Source organism: Stegostoma tigrinum, chromosome 17, assembly GCF_030684315.1.
Source record: "Stegostoma tigrinum isolate sSteTig4 chromosome 17, sSteTig4.hap1, whole genome shotgun sequence".
Taxonomy (NCBI): Eukaryota; Metazoa; Chordata; class Chondrichthyes; order Orectolobiformes; family Stegostomatidae; genus Stegostoma; species Stegostoma tigrinum.
The window spans coordinates 37,764,956-37,791,419 of NC_081370.1; the positions used below are offsets into that span (position 1 = coordinate 37,764,956).

The 26,464-nt window shown below is 42.5% G+C and overlaps 2 protein-coding genes across 2 annotated transcripts in view; both read left to right on the plus strand.

The window, feature by feature from the left end:
* The window catches only part of LOC125459565 (alpha-1,3-mannosyl-glycoprotein 4-beta-N-acetylglucosaminyltransferase C-like), a 77,631-nt gene that overhangs the window by 41,271 nt on the left and 9,896 nt on the right, over positions 1-26,464 (plus strand). The window lies entirely within an intron of this gene.
* Positions 1,643-5,313, plus strand: LOC125459566 (ras association domain-containing protein 10-like). Its single transcript, XM_048546166.2, has one exon. The coding sequence runs from the start codon at positions 1,965-1,967 to the stop codon at positions 3,216-3,218; it is 1,254 nt and encodes a 417-aa protein (XP_048402123.1). The 5' UTR covers positions 1,643-1,964; the 3' UTR covers positions 3,219-5,313.

Below are 26,464 nucleotides of genomic sequence, written 5' to 3' on the forward strand. Positions count from 1 at the left end.
AAGGCTGTATATTGTAATGTTCTGTTCCGCCACCCTCCTCCTCTGCAACCCACCTCCAGTCTTTGTGGTGGTAGGAGGCGAAAGCTGCTTTCGAATAACAAGGGAACCTGAACGCAACAGAGATCCATTGAGAAGAGATGACTCTCTCAAACAGACAGAATAATGTCAGTGATGGATTGAGACAGAACCCTGTAAAGGTCCTCTCCAATGAGAGACGGCTTCCTGAAGAATAGATGACGGTGTCATTGTTAGCCCCGTTCATTTGAATGGGAATCGCCTGAAAAGCGTCAATCAATGCGAACACAATATTGATGAACAAATATTTTAAAAGCTTTCTGATTAAACGCTCGTGAGCGTTTGTTAATGGATTGAAACTCTTTTGTACGGAGTGGCGAAGGGACATTATTTTTAGATAAGCTCATAAAATTATCACATGAAGCTGATGTGGAAAGTTTATACCGGCGGGGGGACAGCTTTCAGATAAAAAAAATCGGAGCAAAGACCTGGTTCAATCTGAAACCCCATTAAACACAAGATGTAAAGGACGACAGAATAAGTGCTGTCAGATGCGCTGATTTGGAAGCGACCCTGCTGTACTAATACAGGTCCGCTGTGATTATTCAACAGCTAACCTGAAGCCCTTCGTTCGAGCTTTACAAGGCGTATTCATTGAAAGTTGCCCAAGTGAAGATGTCCGAGTGTTTGCGGTACTTTTCAACAGTTTTCTTCTCCTCTGTAGAAAAAGCCATGTATATTGTTCTGGGTGCAGTGGGATTAGAGAGTTTCAAAGAGTTTTACAAAACACAAATAATTGGGAAATTTGTATTGAGCCTGTTAGTAACAAGCCAACTATACCCTGCCAAAAACAATGTTATCACTCCCTCGGGGAAGCAGGAAGGTGCGTTAATACTTTCACTAGTGAAATAACGAACATGAATGTAAATCGAGTTGAATTTAAACTGGTTTAAGAGAAACATACCGCGGTTGGTGGCAAACTGCAACAAACACGGGTGGGGCGTTAACTCTGTTTCTTTAACGACAGATAGAGTTTCTCCAGCATCCTTTGTTTGAAATTAAACGGCAAACCAAGGGACAGGTCATCATAGTATTAGACTGCAGGTGGGAGAAGGTGGTTTAGTGGGCCATATCCATGAATGCGTACAACCCAACCGAGGCTGGGGGCTGCGTGTTGGTATAGTTACTCAATCCCACCGTTCTTTAATAGTGCACTGCAAATTTCAACTATATTTCTCGGACAAAATGTCAATGCTCTACCGTCATACTATGGTAGCTGCAAATCTGAGATTAAGAAATGTTCTCTTCACAGATACTGCTGAGTTTCTCCAGCGCTTTCTGATTTTAAAGGTGAACAGTTTTTTTTAGAAAAAATAAAGGAGCCCATCAGTCAATCTTTAAGGGACACAGTGGTCTCTTTCCCTGGGGGAGAAGAGCCGGGTTGAAGTTCCACCTGCTGCAAAGCTTTGTCACATCTGAACAGGTTGATTCGAAAGTTTCAGACTGCAGAGGGCGACCGTGCTGCCAATTTGACAGGGTCTCCCAGTTACTGGAACCCAGCTCGGCTGTATGAATGAGTTTCAGGATTTTAGTCCCCATTCGCTGTCGTCAACCTGGGGGGAGGGGTTCGGGTGCTCGATGTTCCTGAGAGTTTAGAAACTTTTTTAAAAAAAAGTTTGTCTGGCGGAGGTGCGGTCTGGCCGGTTCCTGTCGAAATAGCAGCGATTGGAGATGTCTTCAAAATCCTGCGAGGAAAGGAAAGGGGGCGTGTGTGATCCGATGTGGATAAGTGTGCGGGCCAGTTATTGTCAAAGGAGATCTGTCACATCCTGACAGGGAGTGGGGCTGGGAGCAGCAAGCGCCCGGGACAGTGGGAGGAGAAGGTGGAAGTTGTCTGAGGGGCTGCAAGCTTGTTTGGGAGTGGGTTCTGTGAGGAAGGGGAGAAGGGCATGGAGGGTCAGGAAGAGTGCAAACTGAGCGTTTGGCTGTGCCAGGAAGAGAAGCTGGTCTCGGGGCTTACCAGGCGGACCACTTGCGCCGATGTGGTCGCCGCTTTGCTGGAGGAGAGCCGGCGGAGCGGGAGCCCGGCTCTGTCCGGGGAGCCGTCCTCCTACTGCCTGGTGGAGAAGTGGAGGGGCTTCGAGCGGACCCTGCCGGACAAGACCAGGATCCTCAGGCTGTGGAACGCCTGGGGAGACGAGAGGGAGAGGGTCACCTTCGTGCTGCTGAAGAGCCAGGCGGCGGCGGCCGGAGGAGGAGCAGGGGGTCCCCGCAGCGCCGAGGCCAAGGTGGTCCTGAGCCAAGGGGGAGCGTCCCTGCGGGGCCCGGCTCGCCTTACCCTGGCACTGCCCCACGACAAGCAGAGGCGGGTGGTCCGCAAAGCGTTCCGCAAGCTGGCCAAGCTCAACCGGGCCAAGAGGAAACGGGGAGCACCCCCCGGGTCCGGGGCCGACACCATGGAGACCCTGGTCCACCTGGTCCTCTCTCAGGATCACACCCTCCGCCAGCAGGTCCACAGGATCCGGGAGCTGGACAGGGAGATCGAGCGCTACGAGGGTAAGATCCACCAGGACAGGATGAGGAGGCACGGGGTCAACTATGTGCAGGACACCTACCTGATGGACCCCCCGGAGGAGGAGCAGGAGCAGGAGCAGGAGGTCACCCCGAGCTGCCCGGAGTTCCCCCGCCTCCAGCGGGAGCTGTCCCGGCGCCACGAGCAGCTGCAGCGCCTCCACCTGGAGCTAGAGCAGGAGCTGAGGAGCCGCCGGGAAGAGCCCGAGTCCCAACCCAGCTCCGGGGATGACCCCCTCCTGGAGCAAGAGAGGCTCCGCACCCAGCTCAGCGCCAGCTTCTACATCGGCCTGAGGCTGGACACCGACCTGCAACTGTGCAGGAAGCAGCTGGCCGCTAGCCAGAGGCTGTGCGAGCAGAAGCACAGCGAGCTGCACGGCCTGCTGGAGCAGCTCAACTCGCTGAGACTGGACGGGGAGCTGCAGCAGGAGGAGGAGGAGGAGGAGGAGAGGACATGCCTCCAAGCCAGTGACCCTCAGGACACCCCCGCCCTGGACAGCAGCAACGTCTGGCTTGACCCCGGAGGTGTGTCCACAAGCTGCCAGGCCCCTGATGAAGACTCGGACACTGGCCTGAGCTCCATGAACAGTCAGGATTCTGACAGCATCCCAGTCTCCGAGTCTCTGGTATAGCGTCTTCGGTACCGGCAAGGGACAAGAAGCACAGTCTCAGGGACAGCCAAGCTGTGAGCAATGAGTTATTAACGGGGGAAAATTCATCCACACAAATTTCACGATGGGAGGATATATTTCAAATGATGTTTACTTCCCTTAATAGAACGGCACTGTAATGAAACAAATTGTAATAAATGTAACCCTTTTTCGTTTGCAAACTGCTGCTTGATGTTGACCAGGTTTTCTGATGTATGTCCAGCGGTTAATAGTCAAAAAACTAACTGAAGCAAGTAGCAGGGCCGGTTTAGAATAGCGGTAACATCACTGGGCTAGTAATCTCAAACCTAGGCTAGCATGTTGTGGGAGTACGGTGGTGTAGTGGTGAAGTTAGAACCCTGTATTCTGATCCCCTTTAACTCCTGTCACCTTCGGTACAATTTGGTTATAGTAGCCCTCAACTTCCTAACCAGGATTTTGTTTATTTTTAAAGTTTTTTCCACCGCGTTCAAAACATTTGTAAAATGCTTCATTCTGATTATCACAAGCGGTTGTAATGTGGGATTCAGAAAGGCTTTAAGTTCATAGCATTCAAGCGCTTATCATTTAAGTGTTTATCAGCTTTCGATATGTTTGAGTGAAAGCAATAGAAACATATCCTATTACCACACCCCAGACCCGCGCCAACCACACACTGGCCTGGGAATTCGAGGGCGATCCCATCACTAACCCTTCAGTAAGTGAAGGGATTGCCACCCCCAAAACATGTCTAGCTCAAAGTGTAAATCTACATTCTTAAAAACGGAGGTATCAAGGGGCAAAATAGGATTTCAAGGATAATACCAGAACGGAGAGATTGTAGTTAGTAAAATTAAAAGGGACAGGCTGAGGTTCTCCTTATGATAGAGAAGACTGAGACTCCAAGACATAGAAGCAGAAGTAGATTTCTAAGATCATGGCTGATCTGATAAGTCTCAACCCCAGTTTCCTGCCTTTCCCCCCATAACTTTTGCCTTAGTTACTAATTCAAAATCTGTCTCTGATTAATTAATGACCCAGTCTATATAGTGCTTCACTGTTACAATTCTACAAATTCCTTCAGTTGGTGCCCTCTGGTTCTAGGCTTTCCCACACAATGAAACAACTTTTCCAGTTAAACCCAAAAATATTGTACATTTCAATTAAGTCTCTCATTCTCCAATGAGTACAAGCCCAACTAACTCAATGTCTCCTCATAAGGAAATCCCTCCTTATCCAGGATGAGCCAAGTGAACATTTTATGGACGACCTCCAATGCAAATTTACCTTGCCTTAGATCAGTGGGCCAAAAGTGTTCACATGGTAACTTAATAGTGATACTTACAATGTGGAATAGGTAGGCTTAACAATAATATTACCACTTGTTTGCAAACCAAAAGTAAGGAGCCATGACAGTCACCAATATATCCCAATAGGAAGTTCAGGAAAAATCTGATCTAGAGAGTGTCAAGAATGTGAGCGGAATAGTGTAAAAAAATGTAAAAATAAAAAATATTAATACACAGGCTTCAACATGAGGGAGAAAGAAATGGAATGTTTTGATGGGGTGAAATGAAAATGTGGAAGCTCATGTGGAATGTAAGCACCATTGTGGAAAGTTGGGCAGAATAACCAGGTTCTGTGCTTTGTAACAGTTTACAATTCCACAAGATGTTGACTTTTCTGTGAACGCTGCAAAAGCTGCTGAATACATAGAAAAGATACAATGCACTAGATAATTAACATCGCCTTCTCTGTGTTAAATGGCTTGTGCATAATTCTCTAATTATACCTTTGCCATTGGCTGTTAGAATGTGAAATGGGAATTAACTATTTGTCCAACATGTTGGAAATAGTTAAGCCTTAGCTGTGTGTGTGTAATTTTTTAGAAGTTGTGGCTTACATCTCCCCTCTTTAACTCACAGTAGTGTGCTAAGTCCCACTTCAGTGTGCATTGGAATAAAGGTCACATCTGGTGTTTTGTCAATAATAGCTTCTTGGGAATAGAAGTGGGTTCTGGTCACAGCTGACACCTAAGAGCAGGTGGGTACTGGCAGTTTCAGTGCATTGGAACAGAAGTTGTCTGAGGCTGTTTCTGTCTTCTGGGCCGCCTTGTTAATGTGAGCATCCAATTTAATTGATGATTCAGTGAAGCTCAAAGAATTACCTCTGCTACTTCCATGCTCTGCAACACAAAACCTGTTCAAGACCTGAGACAGTGAAAGCCACAGTTGGAAAAGTAAATTCAATAGGGATGGTTGGCAACGAGAAGAAACAGGTTGAAATTAGTTGGTAAAAGTACAAAAGATGGATTCAGGAAAACTTTCATTTTACACAGTAAGTTACAGTGGCCTGGAATGTGCTGTATGAAAAGACAGTGGAAACATGTCAATGGTAACACCCAAAGAGAATTGGGTATGTATTTGTAAAGGAAAAATAAATACTGGTTTGGAGGAAATATGGGCAAATTGAAAGCTGCATTTGAAGAGCTGGCAATGTTAAAGTGTTATGAATAGCCCCTTCTGCACAGTAAGATTCCATACGTCAGTGATCCATTGGACAGCCAGTGAGCGGCTCTCAAAGCTATCAACGGGACAAGACATACAGGCTATCAGTGTGAGAACTGGTGAATAATGAGCACTGTTAGCAAAAGTGTGTAGTAAAACAGGTTGACCCAGCTGTAAAATGGAGTTGTTGATCTTCTTGAGAATTTGCTGTACTTCTGAGCAATCTCTATCCCAACCTCTGAAAGATGGTGGCAATTATCAATGCAAAAGACAGCTGGCTTATTGCTGAGAATCTGTTAATAGCCACAATAGAGCCAAAAGAAGTGTACGATGAGTTTACAAAGCATAGCCCTAATTTATCACTAAATATCAATGTCAACATGGTAACATTGATGTGGAGAATTTAAAAACGTGTGGGTTTCTCTTCCGAGTGACATTATTAAAGCAGCCAGAGTGACTTTATTCTGCTCCTGGTTGTACTTTACACGGGCATAAAGGTCAGGCTAAATGCTTGTAACCAAGCAAGGTACTGATTTTTGGATGTGATGTGAAATTTCTACTCCCACCTAGCTGTTTAATTTGATGTTTTTTAAGAAATCCCAAAGAGGAATTTCTTCTGATTTCTGAGATCAATACTTGTCCCTCAACTTGTATTACTAAAATCAAGGCTGCTATCACATTACAGTCTTTGAAAGCTTGCTGTGTATAACTGACTAACTCGGTTGCCCTATTTCTTAAATTGCAACAGTGACTACACTCCAAATGTACATTTCTGGCTGTAAAGTGCTTTGGAACAGCTTCAAGGTTGTAAAGGATGTCTTGGAAATGATAAACTTACTTATACCTGAGTTGGGAGTGCTTGTTATGCATTCCATTCCATGGCACCTCTGTCCCTCTCTTCAAAATTACAACCCTTTATTTGAAGTTCTAATATTTACAAAACAAAAGTTGACAGTCTGAAAAATGTGGTATTTGTAATGTGACAAGGTATTTCAGCGAACCTGTGGATGTTGCTGAAAGCTTTCCTCTGCTCTGTTTTTGTGCTGTAAAATTTAACTGAAGAAGCAATGCTGAGTTTTTTTGCTGCACAGCCCATGATCTGATATGGCATTTGTATTTTATTCATTAAGAGGAGATCAGTGCAGCTCACAAGTCTGGTATTTTATTGCACATCTTCTAGTTACCCAGAGATAATGGTGATAACCATATACTTGTACATCTGGTAACAGTTTAACAACGACAACAGAAATTGTTAGACAAGATCAATAGATCTGGCAGCATTCCAAGGAAGGCTCACTGGGCCTGAAATGTTAACTCTGATTTCTCTCCACAGATGCTGCCAGACCTGCCAAGCTTTACCAGCAACTTCTGATTTTATTTCTGATTTCCAGCATCCACAGTTCTTTTGGTTTTTAATTGGCAATGGTTTAATTCAGTGTAGGGTTAACTTGGTCACTTTAGTGAATTAGTTAGATTGACAGTTGGGCTGAAGTCATGAGTAAGACCTGAACATGAAAGGATACTATGCTTAAAGGGCACTAGTGAACCAGTCACTTTCACTGATCTCAGCATTTTTTTTCCAGATTGGAGAAGAAAAATAGCACAATTCAAAATCTGAGACTGCAATGTGGCATTCAAACTCACATTGTCTAGATAGACCTCAATATTATTGGTCTGATTATTTAATAACCACTCCACACATTGTTTAGCTCTTTACTCTCTACCTAGTTTAATTGTGTTGATAAACGAATGGGAAGTTGTATCGTCAATTTTGCAGATGACCATGTTATGCATTTGTTCCCAATGAGACCTAATTGGGTTGACTGCGGCAACTGAACAATGGTCTAGGGAATATTCTGTGGGGAAGTACAAGGTCATCCACTTTGGATCTGAGGAAGACAAATCAAACTTTTTTTTAAGGGTGAGCGATTTGGAGATTGTGGAAGAGCACAGGGAAATCACAAAAAGCTAGGGAATGGGTTTAAAAGGAAACAAAAACATTTAATTGGCGGATTGTTATCTTGAGAGTTGGGAATTCAGAAGTGTGAAAGGGATGTATAGAATTGTCCAATGTTTTGAGCCTTTGATGGGGTTCATTGCAGGTTGTTCAGAGTAATATCAGGTCTAAAGTGTTAAATTATGAAGAGTCGTTATGTTGATTTGACATTTCCCTAGATTTGGAAAGTTGAGGTAATGGAAATGTACAACTGTCTTCCCCAAAATTTTTTTTTGGGTTGGGGCAGGTCACTTGCAACTTTCAAGATGGAAGTCAATAGATATTCTCAGGACACTGTTTGACCACTTCTGGAATATTGTGTTCAATCCTGGTCTCCTTGCTATTGGAAGGATTTTGTGAAACTTGAAAGGGTACAGAAAAGATTTACAAGGATGTTGCCAGGATTGGAGGGTTTGAGCTATCGGGAAAGGCTGAATAAGCTGGGGCTATTTTCTCTGGAGCATCAGAGGCTGAGGAGTGACCTTGTAGAGATTTATAAAACTATGAGGGGCATGAATAGTGTGATTAGCCAAGTTTTTTTCCCCCATGCTGGGTGAGTCCAAAACTAGAGGTCATAGGTTTAACATGAGAGGGGAAAGACTTAAAGTGATCTAAGGGGCAACTTTTTCAAGCGGAGGGTGGTGAGTGTATGGAATGAGCTGCCAGAGGAAGTGGTGGAGGCTGGCACAATTACAACATTTAAAAGGCATCTGGGTAGGTATATGAACAGGAAGGATTTAGAGGGATATGGGCCAAATGCTGACAAATGGGCCGAGATTAATTTCTGATATCTTATTGGCATGAATGAGTTGGACTGAAGGGTCTTTTTCCGTGCGGTACATCTGTATAACTCTGTCACTCAGTTAATAGTATCGAAAACATTGAGGTGGAACAGGATTGAAGGGTAAATAACCTACTCCTTTTTCTGATGTAAGCTATTTTCCTGCTGTGAAAGATAGTGAGAGGAGTCTGTCTTCCATCTCTATTTGTTGTTTCAGTTGAAAGATACATAACATTCTCCATATATCGCTTGTGGAACTGTTTGCCTGATGTTGAAAGTCACTCCAGATGGTCGTGAGGTGATGAAACATATTGAAAAGCTTTTAGATTTAGCTTAAAGTGTTCTACAGGACTTTGAATTTGGTGCTGCAGTGAAATTGAAACCCTTATTTCTTTAGAGTAGGGAAGGGGAGATTTCATAGAAGCATTCAACATACTGAATGTCTTTAATGGAGTAGATTAGGAGAAGTTGTTTCCATTGATATGAGGTCCAGTAACCAAAGGGTGTCAATTTATGATAAGTGGCAAAAGGATCAGGGGAACTTTGTTATACACAATAAGATTCTGATATAAAGTACAAAAAAGGGATGGAGCAGGAAAGGGAATCCAGGAACGGGCATGAATTTATTGATAGTGTAGTAGGAGGCAATTGACCAGCCCCACTCCTATTATGCTCTTCTGATAGTGACTTCCAAAGGAATAAATACTTGAAAAGTTAAAACAAGATATTGGGAAAAGGAACTGAAGTGGTCGTAGTCCTAGCAGATCACAGGGCTGCTCTCTCATTCGGATGTGACTGAGATGACTGATGGCTAAATTGGTGGCTTGACCTGAGAGTCACCACACTTCAGGTGAGGGGAGAGAGTGAGAAGAAGGATCCCTCGTGGTAACCTCAACCAGTGCCCAGGAAATAAACTCATGCTGTTTATGTTGCTCTTGATCGTGGACCAGCTATGGGCTAACGGAGCTAAATCGACTCCCAAGCAGGGGAATGCAGCTCATTCGATAACTCTTTGCAAAAGCCAACATAATGGACCAAATGGCCTCCTTTTTTGGTGGAAGATTCTGAGAGTGTTACTTTCTAATCAACCTGTTTCGTGATTTTACTAAACTCCTCTGGGGTAAGTGGGGTTTGAACCTGAGTTCCTGGCTCAGAAGTGGAAGATTGTGTGAAATACTCTTCCACACAACTGAATGGGTTTATATCCTCAGCACTAAATTATCTGTGGTTATTTTTCATCTGTTAACCACCAACTGTAAATAGTCCATGTTTCCAATTGATTAATTTACATGCAAAGTCCCATTAAGAGCAATAAAAACCATCAAAGCTTAGGAGAGGGCTAGAATTCCAAATCAAAATGGCGTTGGAAGGGGAAGATTCTGTGTGTCCATTGATTTCACCTGGTCAATTAAATCAATCAAGTGACGGGTGTCGTAACCCAGTTATTGAACCAGCAATCCAAATGTCAAGAGTTGAATCCCATGAAAGAATGCTGTTGAGTTCTGTGACTTGGATTAAATTATAATGTGGCTCAAAGTTATTTACATGGTGCCCAGTTTCCAGGATGGGGAAGCTTATTGACTGCCTGGGTCTCTGCTGAAGAAACAGCCAAAAGAAGTTGGATCCAGATCCCTCGTCCATCTGATCTGTGGAAGGTCCTGAACAGGGTTTCTGTTCATCTCCCCTGTATCCCAAACGCTCATCAGCTACCATTTTCTGGTGGGCCCCCACCTCCGTTTGTTATCCAAAGTACTGGACTGGAGTCAAATGAAACATCGTTTTGTTGACATAGTGCCTTTCGCCAGGATGCTGCAAATCAGTGATGGCCGTAATGCAGGTAAGGTAATTGCCAATTTGGGTACAGCAAGATCCCACATGGAGCAATATGATAAAGGTGAAGTGATGCAATATTGGTAAAGTCACGGGATTAGCAATCCAGCAGCTCAGGCTAATTTTCTGGGGATGTGGGCTTGAGTCCCACCATGATACGTGATGACATTTGAATTGAATAAACATCTTCTTAAATTAAAAACTATCTTCATGGCAACTGTCTCACCAATTGCCATTAAAAAAAGAAGTGTCTCGTTTACTAATGGCTTTTTAGGATTGGAACTTTGTCGTCCTTTCTTGGTCCAGCCTACATGTTACACCAGACCCAGAGCAATATGGTTAACCCTTAATAGCCCACTGAAATTGCCTAGCAAGCCACTAAACTGTATTAAACTGCTAAAAATCTAAAGAATGGAATTAAATGGCGCAGACCCCCTGTCATTGAACTAGGCCCTGGAAACAATAATGACAAATAGCCCTGACAACCCTGAAACCATGTCATTACCAATCTTTGGGGGATTGTGCCAACATTAAGGGACTGATCCCATAAATTAGTCAAAGCACAGTCTAACGTTGTCTGTAAGGTATGATTCTGTCAGTTTGATGGTTCCAGATACCACTGTCACTATCCCTGGATATGTTCTGTTCCACTAGCAGGACAGACCCATCAAAGGTGATAATATAGTTGTATACATTCAGAAGATACTTCCATGAGTGTCAAGTGGATGATACATTTCAGGCTGCTCCTGAGGTCTTAAGCATCACAGGTACCAGCCTTTAACTAATTTGATCCACTCCGTGTGACATCGAGAAACTGCTGAAGAAACTAGGTACTGAAAAGGCACAGCCTTTTCCCCAGCAATACTCTGACAGTGATAGTGAAGACTTGTTCAAACTGCTATACTACAGTCACATCCTCTACATACAAAGTAGGGCCAGTTCAACCTGGCCACTCAGGCCCAACCTCATTAAAGCTTTGTTCAAAACATTGTCAAAAGAGTTGAATTCCGAGGTGAGGCAAGAGTGACTGCCTTTGACATTGTGGTAGGTCTTGGCTAAGTATGACATCAAAGAGCCCTAACTAAGTTAGAGTCAATGAAAATTGGGAGGTAAACTCTCCACTGGTGGGAATCATACCCAGCACTAAAAAAAATCTATGATTGTTGGAGGTCAATTATTCAGTTTTAAGATATCACAGCATGAGTTCTTCAGGGTTAGTGCCTTCGGCCCAAGCATCTTCAGCAACTTCATCAATGACGTTGCCTCCGTCATAGTGTCGATGCAGGAATGTTTGCTGATGATTGTTCAATGTTCAGTACTATTTGTAACAGTTCAGATGCTAAAGCAGTTTGTATCCATATGTGGCAGGACCTGGAGTACATACAGGCTTGTGCTAGACAAGAGCTAGGCAATGAATGGCTCCAACGAGTTAGAATCTAACCATCACCCCTTGACATTCAATGGAATTAACCTTTGCTGAATCCTCCACTATTAACATCCAGGTAGTTACCATTGACGAGAAACTGAATGGAACCAGCCACACAATACAGAAGCTAAAAGATCAGAGGCAAGGAAGTCTGCAGTGAGTAACTTGCCACTTGTCTCCCCAGTGTCCACAAGGCACAAGGCAGTTGTGTGATGGAATACTCTCCAGTTGCCAGGATTTGTGTAGTTCTAAGAACTCTCAGGAAGCCTGACACCTTTCAGGGTAAAACAGCCTGCTTGATTGGCACTCTGTCTACCACTTCCAACTTTTTTTCACCATAATGGGAGTAGCATGTGTTAGCTGCAAGATGCACCCCAGTAACTCACTGAGGCTTCAATGACAGCACGTTTAAAACCTGTGACTGCTAACACCTAGAAGGACAAGGGCAGAAACTGCATGGGAACATAACCATCTATTTTCATTTCCAAGACCCCACACAGTTCTGACTTTGAAATATATTGCTATGCATTCCCAGTTGCAGGGGTCAAAATTGTGGAACTCCCTTCCTGACAGCACTAAGGGTGTCCCTACATTTCAAGACGGGAGTAGTTCAAATAGGCAGCTCACCATTTTCTATTTTAGACCAAATGGAAATGGGCGATATGCCTTACCATGAATGAATAAAAACATAAAGTTCAGAATTTGTTTTATTGATCATATATTTGAGGGGCTCATCTCTTTCATGCGCTGGTTTGTAAGTTTTGGAGAAGTCATAGGGTATGTTTCTGTGTTTTCACTTTCCCTCCCCACACCATCTGGTAATACACACAAACCCACCCTCCCTAATCTATATCCTTCCAACTCCTTCACACAGTGTGCTCCCAGCAGTTTCCACAATGAGTCTGCACACTTAGAAAATTTCCCACTTGTGTGGTATGGAGTATTTAATCTTTATAAATAATCATAGACCAGTAAATGTCACTGTTAGAATGGATTGATGGATAAAATATTTGTACTGACTTGTTAATTTAATTTAAAACACACCTCCTACTACATTAATTCTCTGTTAAATGTGAACAAAATCCCAATGAGGAGAATGGCCAATTTGCTTCTAGGTCTTGTGGTGCAGTGGTAATGTCCCTACCTCTGAACTATGAGGCCCAGGTTCAAGTCTTACCTGCTCCAGAGGTGTGTAATAATATCTCTGAGCAGGAAAATTAAATATATAATACTGCACCCACATTTATCAGCCTTCCACCATGGGTGTAGGATATCTCTCCCTACATCCATGATGGAAGGCTGATAAATGTGGGTGCAGTTAGTTGACCATGGCCCAATTAGTAGACATTCCTTCCTCAGACAGAAGGTTGTGCGGTTCAATCTTCATTTCAGAAATTGGACTGTGTAATCTAGTGCTGATATTTTGATGTATTATGAGGGAATGGCATTTTCAGAGGTGCCGTCTTCTAGATGAGCCTTTAGACCAAGACATCGACTGTTCAAGTCAATGGTAAAGAATCCTCTGTATTATCTTAGCCGTCTCAATCCAACTTATACTCGTTGTGATTTGTTGGATCTGAAATGTGTGCAGTTGGACAGCTTTATTGCTGCCTCCTTTCAGCGGAGCTGAACTGAATGCCCTTTTTTATTTCCATGTGGTTGGTCTTTGATATGAAATAATTGAAACCAATGGCAAGGGAACTAGGACACTGTGGAATGGGCTAACAGTCTCCATCACCCATTTTGCTCCACTATCACAGATCAATTTCAACTATGTTCTTTTCCATGCATGGTTGGCCAGAAAAATCAAATCACACACCCACATCTTCTTCTTGGTGGTGTTTGGTATTATACCATTTTAATCTAGCTGGGGGAAATCAGGAAGCAAATGCATCACAGATTATAAAAAATTGACATCAATGAATTTAAACATTGAAATTCCAAGTTGAAAAGGATCCAATTACAATCAATTCACACCTTGAATGCTCTCCCTTACGACCCAGTAATAATGGAGCTGCTGAACAATCATTCTCAACAATAAATCTATGACAGGCACAGGTATAGTTGAGGAAAATGCCCAGTGAGGGAGGTACATGGGTACCATGGGTCCAAAGTCACCTGTACCTACCAAATCTAAAACACTCATATCCCTCAAGTCTCAAGTTTTCTTTTCTGAGCAAAATCTCTCCATTTGGAGATCGAATAAATTAGTACTGCCCGCTTTCCTGGCTGCTGCTCTGAGTTTAACTGCTTTTTTACAGAAATACTTCCACAGATTCATAGAGGTAGTAGGAAGCCATTGAACCTTTCAAGATTCTCCATCAATCGCTTAAGTAATGATTGACTGATACCTCATTCCAGCTGCTTGCCTTCCTTCTGCATCACTCAGAACAACTATTCAACAAAAACCTTTCTATTCGTTTTTTTTAAACGATTTCAGTTGGTCACCAGCTTCAGAAGCTTTTTGGGGAAAAATGATGCAGATTTTCCTGGTGCTAGTGATTAAATTATGAACAGGTAAATGCAGTGCGTAGCTACGGTATTTCCATACAGCCATAATGAGACCTCATCTCACAGATACCAGGCGATACAGTGAGTGGGAGGAGCAAAGTTTGCCATTGCCTATGTGTGGCGATGGTGAGGATAACCATAACCATTCATACAGGTACACAGTAGCAGCAAAATCTACCATCTACAAGACGCACCTAGAGACTTGCCAAGGTTCCTTTGAAAATACCTTCCAAACCAACAATCTGTACCAATTAGAAGGCCACTGGCAACCTGGGAACATCACCAGCCACAAGCTCGCTCCAAAAGTCTCATCACACTGGCTTGGAAATACATTACCTCTCCTCCGCAGTCGCCAGGCCAAAATCCTGGATCTCCCTCCCTCTCTCACATCATTGCGGGTATATTCCTCCAATTGTACCTCAGTGGTTCCAGAAGGTGGCTGAGCATCACCTTCTAAAGTACAACTGGGAATGGGCAATAAATTCTGGCTTAATCAGCAAAGCCCACAACCTGAGAATTAATTTAAAAAGAATAAGATACTGATCTTGCTGGATGTTTTGGTGCAAGCTGCAAACTCTTTCGATTACACTTATATCACTTTGGAGTAATCTCCCACGCATCATTTCAAGTTATTGCAAGTTCACCCAAGCGGATGTCACTCATAATTGCATTAACAGCAATATGAAAAGATTTATTTGCACCGAGGGAGAAATAAAAAAGGAAGCAAATAAACTGATAGATTATCATACTCCAGATCAGTTACTGCAGGTTACAGTTTGTTTGCAAAAGAAGGAAGCAATGAATGGAAGGTTAATTACAAATTGATGAAAAGAAAGACACGACAGCTATTTATAGGCAGTATAAATTTCTACAGTGATTAATCTGTGTAGGTTAAATTTATAACTTATATTGTTAAACCAGAGAAAGCTGCTTTCCGGCCTATTTATTCAGTATTGATGTCGAGTGCATGAGGTGATCAATTAAATACAAAGCAGCTTTTATTATTAGGGCCTGTGAACACAGAGTCCCAATGGAATTTTAATAGAGTTTGATATCAACATCTACCTGTGCCAAATCTCATTGCTCATTGAACATATCTACAGTATCAGTTCACTGCTTTAAATGATATCCAAAGTTGTATCAATTTCATTGTATAACAGTGTGTATAAAAGGAAAACCTTGTATTTCTTTGGCATCTTTCATAACCACATGATGTCCCAAAGTTCTGAAGAAGGATCACTGGACTTTAAACATTAACTCTGCTTTCTTTCCAAAGGTGTTGGCTGACCTGTTGAGTTTCTTTAGGAATTTCTGTTTTCGTTTCATACTTCCAGTATCTGCTGTTCATTGTTCTATCCAAGGCAAAGAAGCTTGCTTTATCAATGTATTAAAAGTTCACTGCCTCCACAACTAGACCATAGTGCTAGCATTAAGTGTAAGCCACTGTAGTCAAGACCTGGTAGAGTATGGTGCATATGGTGCTAATCACTAAACCCGTGGTCTCTACAATGGCCAGAGCTCACTAGTCGAGGAGTCTGCCTATCTGGATGGCCAATGCCCCAAGCAGTCAATCTGACGGGGAGATCATTGTGGTTGATGGATTACTCAGCCAAAAATTTCTGTTTCACTGAACAATTGCTTTCATAGGCCAAATAGGAACTAGCCAGATTTCCCAGTCCCTTCTCACTTGCTGACACTGTGAGCTTTGTGGACGGCTGCTTTCTTCACTCTTCTTCAAACCTGACTAGAGGCTGCTGGAGCAGAAGGTAAGCTAAAGCTTTTATATTCAGTTTACTTTGACATGACTCTTTCTCTCTTCTTGCCTCTCCTTGGTCCCTCAATGATAGTGTGGATCTGGCTTCTCCTGTGCGGATGTGATTGTGTGTTAGTGAGTGTGTGAATGATTCTGGGCACCTGAAGGATGTTAGGGGGATGTTTGATGAAGAGGGTGATGAGGGATAAGGGGCCTGGATATATAAGAAGGACTGATGCCTTAAATTACTTTCCCTGGCTGTAGTATAAGGCAGCAGTTATTAGTAGGTAATGATCACAGCAGTGACATCAAACAGGACTAAATGAAATGTTGTGATGCTAGGATCTCTCCCTGCACTCTATATTGTATAGTTTTGATAACTGTACTGCTTACTAAGACCTGCTGTATGCCCATCACTAAGCATACTTCCAACATCTTCAAGGTGTACTGCAGCAACTCACCAAGCCTCCTGAAACAGCACCTTGCAATCCTGTGACCTCTACTGCCTGGAGGAAGAAGGAGCAGGAACACCACCCAGACTCTTCTACATCATGTGCTATCTTGATTTGGAAATATATCACTGCATCTTTATTTTTGTTAGGTCAAAAACCTGAACTTCCTCCCTGACAGCCAGATGAATATACCTGCATCACTTGGATTGCGACTGTTCAAGAAGATAACTCAACACCTTCTCATTTTAGAGATAGTAGGCACTGCAGATGCTGGAGAATCTGAGATAACAAGGTGTAGAGCTGAATGAACGCAGCAGGCCGAGCAGCATCAGAGGAGCAGGAAGGCTGATGTTTCGGGCCTAGACCCTTCTTCAGAAAAATGACGATGATTTGATGTTCAGGGTTGGGGTCATGATCAAGGGGGCAGTAGGAGGAGGTGTTGGAGAGTTGGCATCTGGCTTCGGCGAGTAGAGGTCAGTGTGCCATATTACAACTGTGCCTCCCTTGTTTGTGGGTTTTATGGTGAGGTTGGGATTGGAGCGGAGGGAGTGGAGGGCTGCACGTTCTGCTGGGGTGAGGTTGGAGTGGGTGAGAGGGGTGGAGAGGTTGAGGCAATTGATGTCACGACGGCAGTTGGGGATGAAGACGTCGAGGGAGGGTAGGAGGCCTTGGGGTGGTGTCCAGGAGTGGGGGCTGCATTGGAGGTGGGAGAAAGGGTCAGTAGAGGGAGAGTTAGTCTTACGGTTAAAGGAGTAGGAGCGAAGGCGGAGGACTTCACAAGCTTCAAAATCTCCCCTCCCCCTACTGCCTCTCAAAACCAGTCTAGCTCGTCCCCGCCTCCCTAACCTGTCCTTCCTCCCATCTATTCCCTCCTCCCACCTCAAGCCCCACCCCTATCTCCTACCTACTAACCTCATCCCAACCCCCGACCAGTCCATCCTCCCTGGACTGACCTATCTCCTCCCTACCTCCCCACCTACACTCACCTTTACTGGCTCCATCCCCACCTCTTCGATCAGTCTGTCTCCTCTGCACCTATCTTCTGCTCTATCCATCTTCTATCCACCTCCCCCTCTCTCTCTATTTATTTCAGAACTCCCTTCCCCTCCCCCATTTCTTAAGAAGGGTCTAGGCCCGAAATGTCAGCTGTCCTGCTCCTATGATGCTGCTTGGCCTGCTGTGTTCATCCAGCTCCACACCTTGTTATCTCTAGGGAAATGGAGTCAGTGCAAGAAAATGCGATTGAAGCATCAGATCAGCCACGATCTCCTTGAATAGCAGCATGGGCTCAAAGGGCCGAACAGCCTTTTCCTGCTCCTATTTTTTATGTAATGTTCTCATGTTTTGTTTCAATAAGAGCAGTCAGAGTGCGTATGTTCAACTCCTAGCAGGGCGTTTTGAGAATTGTATTCAATTTAAAGAATTTGGAAAGCAGAAACTGGTATTTTTGTAAAAATGACTGATTTTCTTATAACAAACAAGAGATGAAAATTTAAGCTTGGCGGTTGAGCAGGTGGGTGAGTGGGGATGCTTCTGACCTGGCAATGTTTGGATGTTGAAATTCTTTTCTTCTAATCTTTTTATCACCTTGCACCTGCCCCATTTCAGTGACCTCCTTCAACCCCAACTTGATTCTAAACCTCTACGGCTTCAGCTGCCTTGACCCATTCTGCAGAATTCTCTGCCTCGACCTCGCTCTCTCTCTTTTTCATGGAAGGTGCTTCTTAAAATCCATCTCTTTGCCAAGGTACTGATCACGTGGCTTATAATTTGCTTACGTGACTCAGGGTCAAACATTATCTTACTACCATCATGTGGTGCAATGTGGAGACCTTCACTATATTAAAGTTGCCATATTAATGCAGATTGTTGTGGTTGGTTTTGCCAACTAGTACCATCAGAGTTAGTCACTGCATTGTTTCTCGGTCTGTGTTGATTGCGTGACGCAGTAAGACACAGACTAAGTGAAATGATTGATCATGTAACTGACAGAACAATAAAAAAAACTGATAAAAATTTAATGGTTTAGACTAAGACATGTGACTTTGGGCAGGTCAGCAAGATATACAGTAGATTGGTTATCTCGAACAAGGAGCAGGGACAATGTATTTCCCCTTGGGCAAGGAATGGATAAATCAGAAGGCAAGCCAAGCTAAAAAGCTATTGCAGATCTCCTAGCAACCAATTGAAGAGTAACACTGCCTGGTCACTCTCACACAACACCCCACACACTCCTCTGCCACAAACACTGAAAAGCAGCTAACAGATTGAGTGGCTGTAAGGGCATGAACCAGTAGTCAGGTATCACTGTTTTTTGGATTCACTGCATCATTAACCTAGGATCTAAACAGATTGATTTAAGCTACCCAGCATCATAACTTTTGCAATTGTGATTAAAACTGAAGACTGGTTAGCTATGGCACAATGTGTGATGAAGTAATCTCAACTGAAACAAACCTGTTTCTTATCTTTGCTTGGAGCTGGCAGATCTTCAAGTCTATGTCAGAACAAAAAAAACAAGAGCCTTTCTCAGTACCTAGTTAAAAGGAAGCTCATTAAAACATTGGGCAAGTGTTAGTGCCTAAGACTAAAGCTGCGCTAATTAGTTTGATGTGCGTGTTTAACTGAGAAGGGAGTTTGGAGCATGAACAGATTTGAACTGTTCCTATTCCAGTTTTGTTCATTACCTTTCCTTTGTTTTTAACCTCAGGTGTCAGTCATATTCCAACTGAGTTGCCAACTCACTAGGATTTCCCTGGAGTCTCTGGGAAATGAGGATTAACCCCTAGAGCAAAGGCTTGGAGAAATAACAGGAGGCAATTAAAACTAATTGTTTTCTTTTGATTGTCTTGTCACTCTTCACTTTATAATAAGTTGTAGTGAGGGGGTTAAAAAGCTGTTTGACTGGCAGTCAGGCATCAGCCAAATAATCACTGAGCAGTTCAGTCACTTTCTGATTGTCTGATAGCAGGGAATGGCAAGCACTAGTAAACCACATGGCCAATAACACAAGCCCTGAGAGCTGCGACTGCTGGAGACTTCCAGGAATATGCCCAATTAAAGTTGGCAAACTCCAGGTGATCCTGGTGCAGGATATTTTGATATTTCTGCAATGCAAGCTTTGAAGACGTTGCAAAAATGTTTACATTGCTTCCATCTCTGCCTCTTTCCAAGTTTTTGCTGAGCTTGGTTATTTTATGCAGGATTTACCCTGACAAAATCAGGAGCTCAGAGACCTGCAGTTTCCAAGTATTCTTTTGTGAAGAATCTGTTCCATCCAATTTGAGGCATGCTCCCAGGACTACTGGAAAATGATGCAGTCCTTGGACCCTTCTGAAGATTGGAATGCACTCATGAACAATTCCACCATATCCCGCAGAACCATTCTGAGTGTTCCAGGAATCCAAAACACCCCCTGCTGACGACCTCTCCAGTTAAGTATTCACCTGTTCTAAGTTCCTCATATGATACTCACTACAGCATGGCACTGGACACAATATGTGCCCTGAGGAACTGCTTGGTGGGATGTTTCCCAGCTTGCTGAAATTTGCCTGCAAGACCTTGTTCTTTCTTTTTATGTCATTGGTATTGATATCGATCTTTTGTATCAGTGAGTGAGGGAGTATAAATTGGCTCGCCTCTTTTTAAACGCCTAACCCTCTTCCAGTTGGCTGCATCAAAACTTGTACAACATTTTAGCACAAGCAAATCACATTTTAATTAAAATGTCATTCACTAATTCAAAATTAAGGAAACAATTGCAAGAGTTTCTTGAGTAAAGAAAATTCCTTAGTAAGCATGAGAAAAAATAGTAAAATGTGGCATCAAACACACATAAACATATATGTTTTGTTTAAGAGGAGAATGTCCAGTACAGACAGGAAGATAAAAGAATATGCAGTGTGAAGTATAGAGATAACAAGGTGTAGAGCTGGATGAACACAGCAGGCCAAGCAGCATCAGAGGAGCAGGAAGGCTGACGTTTTGGGCCGAGACTCTTCTGATGAAGTATTTCGGCGAAACTGCTTCTGATGAAGGGTTTCGACCCGAAACGTCACACTTCCTGCTCCTATGATGCTGCTTGGCCTGCTGTGTTCATCAGCTCTACACCTTGTTATCTCGGATTCTCCAGCATCTGCAGTTCCTATTATCCTATTGGAGTCCTTGAGATTTTAGGTTTTAAGCTAAGACTGTAATTATTTAATTAATGTTTTGTATCCTCAGCAGTAGTGAAAATTCTGTGTTTTCTTGGCGACAGATATTTCTCTGATTTGCTTTATACTAGGCATTGTTTCCGAGAGGCTGAGAGGAAAAGCAAGGTCAGAGACAGTCTTCCAGTTCTGTTGTTGCAAGTCTATTTTTACCCTCTCTCTGCTCTGCCCAAAAGAAATTGCCTGCAATATAGTTCATTTGTGTATTCCCATGCCTAATGTAACAACTTTTTGCCCCCGGCTAGATAATCTGCAGGTTAATTTCTGAAACTCACAGTGAAAAGTGCTAATATAACAGGACATGCAGATTTGAGTTTTGAATCCTTTCTATAATGATATCAATTTCAGATCAGATTAATTGTTGTTTATTGATGGTTTCATTAGCTGACTCCACCTGGGTCAAATGATCAGGGTAGCTACCTCGTCAGGGCTTTTTTCCCCTTTTACAAAGTCATTTTAGTTTACAATAAGTCTGGGGTATTCAAAATTATGTGATGAAATTTGAAAATGAAAACGAAAATCCATCATTACTACCATCAGAACAGCTTCAATCTTAATTGTTCATTTTCCCCTTTGGAGTGCTCTGCATGACATTTCTTGACCCCTGCACCAGAGAGAAAATATGAAATGTTAGATGTGCATCAGCCTAAGAAACCCCTGTCTGCATTCCTAGCTATGGAATCCCTATTCTCTATTTCTTTTTTGATATATCTCCTATTTCCCTGTGACTGAGATAGCCAAGCTGACATAAACCCAAGTCTGGGTGCACTCTCCAGATGAATGATCACTCTCTCCAATAAATAGAAATGGCCTAGCTTGAGTAAGAATAGCTGGTTTCATTTCTTAATAAGTCATGTGAACAAGTGAGTTTTACAACAACCTGAAAACCTTGTATTTTTTTCAACTGACCCTGACATTTTATTTGCAGAGATAATGGGAACTGCAGATGCTGGAGAATCCAAGATAATAAAATGTGAGGCTGGATGAACACAGCAGGCCAAGCAGCATCTCAGGAGCACAAAAGCTGACGTTTCGGGCCTAGACCCTTCTTCAGATGAAGGGACTGGGCCCGAAACGTCAGCTTTTGTGCTCCTGAGATGCTGCTGGGCCTGCTGTGTTCATCCAGCTTCACATTTTATTTGCAGATTTCTTTTCTTCAGTAAAGCACAGAAAGAAGGCTAAGAGGTGATGTGATAGGGTTCTTGAACATCATGGATGTTTTGAGAGTATTTAGGTGAAACTGCTTTCAGTAAAAAGAAGTTCAGGAACCAGAGTACACAGGCTTAAGAGAAGCAAGTAAACAAACAGTGTGGGGGAAAGAGATGTTTTTAATGGAGAGGTTGTTATGATTTGGAATGAAAGGAAAGTGGAAGAGGTGACTTAATTAAAACACATAAGATCCTGAGGCAACTAAACCATGTGGATGTGGAAGCAATGTTTCCTCTTTTGGGAGAATCTGGAACTAGGGGTCAAAATTTTAAAAATAAGGGCCTTCATTTAGGCCGGAGAAGAGGGAACAAACATCCCTATGAGAGTTGTGAGTCTTTGGGAATTCCCTTCTTAAAAGTAATAGGTGTAGAATCTTTAAATAGTTTTAAAACAGAAGGGAATAGATTCTTAATTACCATGGGGATGAAAGGTTATTGAGATATGCAGGAATGTAGAACTGAAGTTAAAATTTGAGCAACCATGATCTTATTGAATTGCAGAGCATGCTTGAAGGGCTGAGCAGCCCCCTCTTGTCGTTCGCAAATATGTATGGAAGTAGTTTTAGCCATAACCTTCAAGAGGGAATTGGATAAATACTTGAACATTGTTTTAAAATGCTTGTAAAGAGAAAGTTAACTGTAGGGAGAGGCAATTTCAGTGGATTGACAGCAGACCTGTTACTGGTTAATTGGAAATAAAGATTGCCAGGCCCAAGTGTAGTCGAGTTATATTAGAAGGACAAGTGCAGCAGGTACATAGGATCACCATCATCCACCAAGCCACACTCCATCTTGACTTGCACTAATAATGCCATCCCCTCACTGGCACTGAATCAAAATCTGAGAACCCCCTCCTGACAACACTGTTGACAATAACAGTTCAAGAAGGCAGCTAACCCCACCTTTTCAAAGGTAATAAGAAATGGATTATAAATACTGGCTTAGCCAACACTGCCCACATCCAATAAGCATTAAAAAAGTAGAGGTTATAGTTTAGGTGAATTTGAGACAGTTTCCAGTGCTCCATAGGTGACAAAAGAGATATGGAGTAAGGCGAAAGAAAAAAATGGACAAAAATAACAGTCATTTGGACAAATTAGGACGAATTAAGGGAAGCCGGCATGGATTTGTTGAGGGCAAATTGTGTTTAATTAACTTGAGTGAACTTTTTGATGGGTAATAGAGAGCATTGACGATGGTAATATGCTGGATATATTGGTCATGAACTGCCAAAATGCTTTTGGGCTTGGTGGTTACTGGTTCAAATCCCACTTCAGCATGTTAGAATCATTATCTAGCCTGGCACTGCCATGCTGGGTGATGGTTGCACTGTTGAACTTTCTGTTTTTGGGTCTACAAGTGCTTTCTTATGTAGGTGAAGAAATCTCCTACAGCCATTCATTTGAAGAAGGTTCAGGTAGCGTCTCAGTCAATATTGCATAATCAACATAACAAAAAAGAGATTATCTAGTTATCATTTTGTTGTAAGAGCTGGCTATATGTAAATTGGCTGCTGCATTTCTTGCCTTACAACATTGTTTTTAGTTTAAAAAAAGTATTGAGTGCAAAGCGCTCTGAGATGTCTAATGGTTGTAGAAGGTGTTTTATACATTCAAGACTCTCTTCAGTCTAATCACAACAATCAAAGTCTATCACTTAGACTACAGCAGGTCTAAACCTATGGATAGATATGTCTAACTGGCTATCACTGTTGTAATTGATGGTTTTGCAGGATACTTTATATTTATATTGTGGTAAAATCCACAAAGCCAGACATGATAAGAATTTTATTTTTACTTTCCTTCTTTTACAATAAATAGCATTACAATCCCAAGTGTATTTAAACTTTTTTGAAAGAATGATTTAGTGTTTCATGAGATTAGTTCACATATTACCATGATCAAAGGGACAGGTTTGCTCCAGAGCTGACTGAAATGTGATAGTTTTCAAGACTGTCGGAATGTTAAAACCATGAATAGTATTACTGTATGATACTCAGAACCCTATTGGAATCTCACTCGAGAGAGGCACTGTAATCTGTTGAATGGTCTGGATTAATTTCATAACAATGAGTCTGACATTAGACTCTTCTTTCAAGCAACAAAGCTGGATGTCCAGGAACATCTAATAGAAGACAATTAAGGAAAAAACGATAATGGGACAGAATTTGCTAGAAAAATTTAGTGATGGGTTAAAGATGTAAATCAGTATTAATGTGTAAATTGTTCAACAACTTGTGACAAGGTATAAATACTCTGTGTGCTGTCAGTCACTACAAATTGCCAGGTGAATTGCACCATTCCACTGTTAACCTCATGAAAATGCAATTTTTACCTTCCTGTGTGTTTGAAGAAGTTGCTCATAATTGCCCATTAAACTTGCTATAGAAAGTTTGAAGCCTTGTAATTATCTTTGTAAATACCTTTTTATAAGGAAGCAATAATTGTTAAATTGTTTTTAATAATCATTAACCTCTCAACCCAGACAGTGAACTTAAGAAACAGGATGTGAAATAGTCTGTTGACCCTTTAAGCCTGCATGACTAATCAACAAGATCATGCCCCCTGCCCCGGTTCTCCCTCTACTGATATATCCATACAACAGTAGTTACATAGGGTCACAAGATCATCAGCACCTCAGGTTAATCAGAGAGGGCAGCACAGAGGCAGCCCTCACTGCTGCAGGGGTTGCATTGAGGAAGCACTACAATAGCAGGAGGACTGTGCTGACAGAATGCTACACTATTAGACAGCCAAGGTAGAGGAAATGTTACATCAGTTGGGAAGAGATGTAATATCAGTGTTGCAGTGCAAGAAGGGAATCCAAGATAATAAAGTGTGAAGCTGGATGAACACAGCGGGCCAAGCAGCATCTCAGGAGCACAAAAGCTGACGTTTCGGGCCTAGACCCTCTCTGATGAAGGGTCTAGGCCCGAAACGTCAGCTTTTGTGCTCCTGAGATGCTGCTTGGCCTGCTGTGTTCATCCAGCTTCACACTTTATGATCTGTATCTTTACCCCATTTACACACCTTGCTTTATCTTCTGGTACTGGACACAACAAACAAACCATTCTTCATGCAATCATCTGGCTATGAGTACTTGTTTGCAACTCCATTGCAACAGAAAAGACTTTAATCTTGTTTTATAAGCAGTTTTATATATTGTTTTATGCAGGAAGCAACCACATTTGTTAGATCATCTGAGGCCAATGTAATTCTTTGTACACTGAAACGTCAATGACTGAAGACTGAATTAGCTGGGGTGAATGATGAACAAAATCTACTCTTATTCCTATAAAAGATCAGAGATAGTATAAGACCGAATGCACCAACCAGCATGTCAAAGGTAGAATAGGCTGACGTTGTATTTAAATAAATGCTATCAGGTTACAAAAAAAACCCTCTGAAGATTCAAATACAATGACATTTTTTAGTTGCCATTTTAATATAAATCACGCGACAGGAAATTTACATACAGCATGGTCCCATAAACAACAATGATACAGTTGACCAGAAACTCAGTTTTTAGTGATGAGGATTGATGGTGCGAAAGGCCATCTCCAATGAAGAGAAGCTAATGGAAACCAGGCTGCACGTAAGTCTGGGGTGTCCATAGGATCTGGCTGACGGAATGTAGCATAAAGAGAGGAATATGACCTTGTGGAGCACAGGAGACTCCCAAAGTTACTCTGTCCCTACTCCTCTGACATCAGCATGTTTAGCAAAAGCTGCCTGCTCAGTGGGCCTTTTCCTTACAGAGGTCAAATAGCAGCAGCGGTGAGAGAAGGCTCTTAAATAACCTCTAATTGACCACTTAGGGGCCTCAATGCGCCCAAGGATTGATGGCCATGCTTCGTCTCCACTGCACCCGAGAAAATAATAGACTGGTCTTGGGTGGGTGGAGGAAAGACCATGTGCTCCATTTTCTGAGCCCCTTGCTTTCAAACCCATCAGTTCAGGACAGTCTAATCCTGCCCATTGACTCATTTATAGTCTGAGACCATTTACTCGACAGGTCCATGCTGGTTGTCTGTACCGTAATCCAATTAGTCCCAATCCCTTTATTCCCTTAAAATTTATTTCCAAGGGCCCATCCAATTTCTTTTTGATGTCATGAATCATTTTTACTCCACAAGCTTCATAGGCAGCATGTTTCAGGTCCTTCCCTCTTGTTGTGTGGAAACGCTCTTTCTCACACCTAGCCACTGTTCCTCTCTTGCCCGAAACCTTTAATTGGTGTCCTTTATTCCTTGTGTAAGTATTAAATATGAAACAGCTTTTACCATGTCATTATCTTGTACAGTTTTATCAATCACCGCCCAATCATTTTTGGAATAAGAACAACAATCCTATCTTCTCCAATCTAACCTAGTTGTTAAAATTCTTCATTCCTGGAAACATTATGGCACATCTCCTCTGTTCCTTTTAACCCTCACATCCTTCCTAAAAAGGGGGATCAGACCTGGATGTAATAGTTTAGCAGTGGCCAATTTGTTGTTACCTGAAATGTGCTGTCTGAAAGGCAGTGGAAGCAGATTCAAAGGTAGCACTCAAAAGGGAATTTGATGATATTCA

Excerpts from the sequence above, each read along its gene's own strand:
- LOC125459566 (XM_048546166.2), top strand. The coding sequence starts at position 1,965 with ATGGAGGGTCAGGAAGAGTGCAAACTGAGCGTTTGGCTGTGCCAGGAA.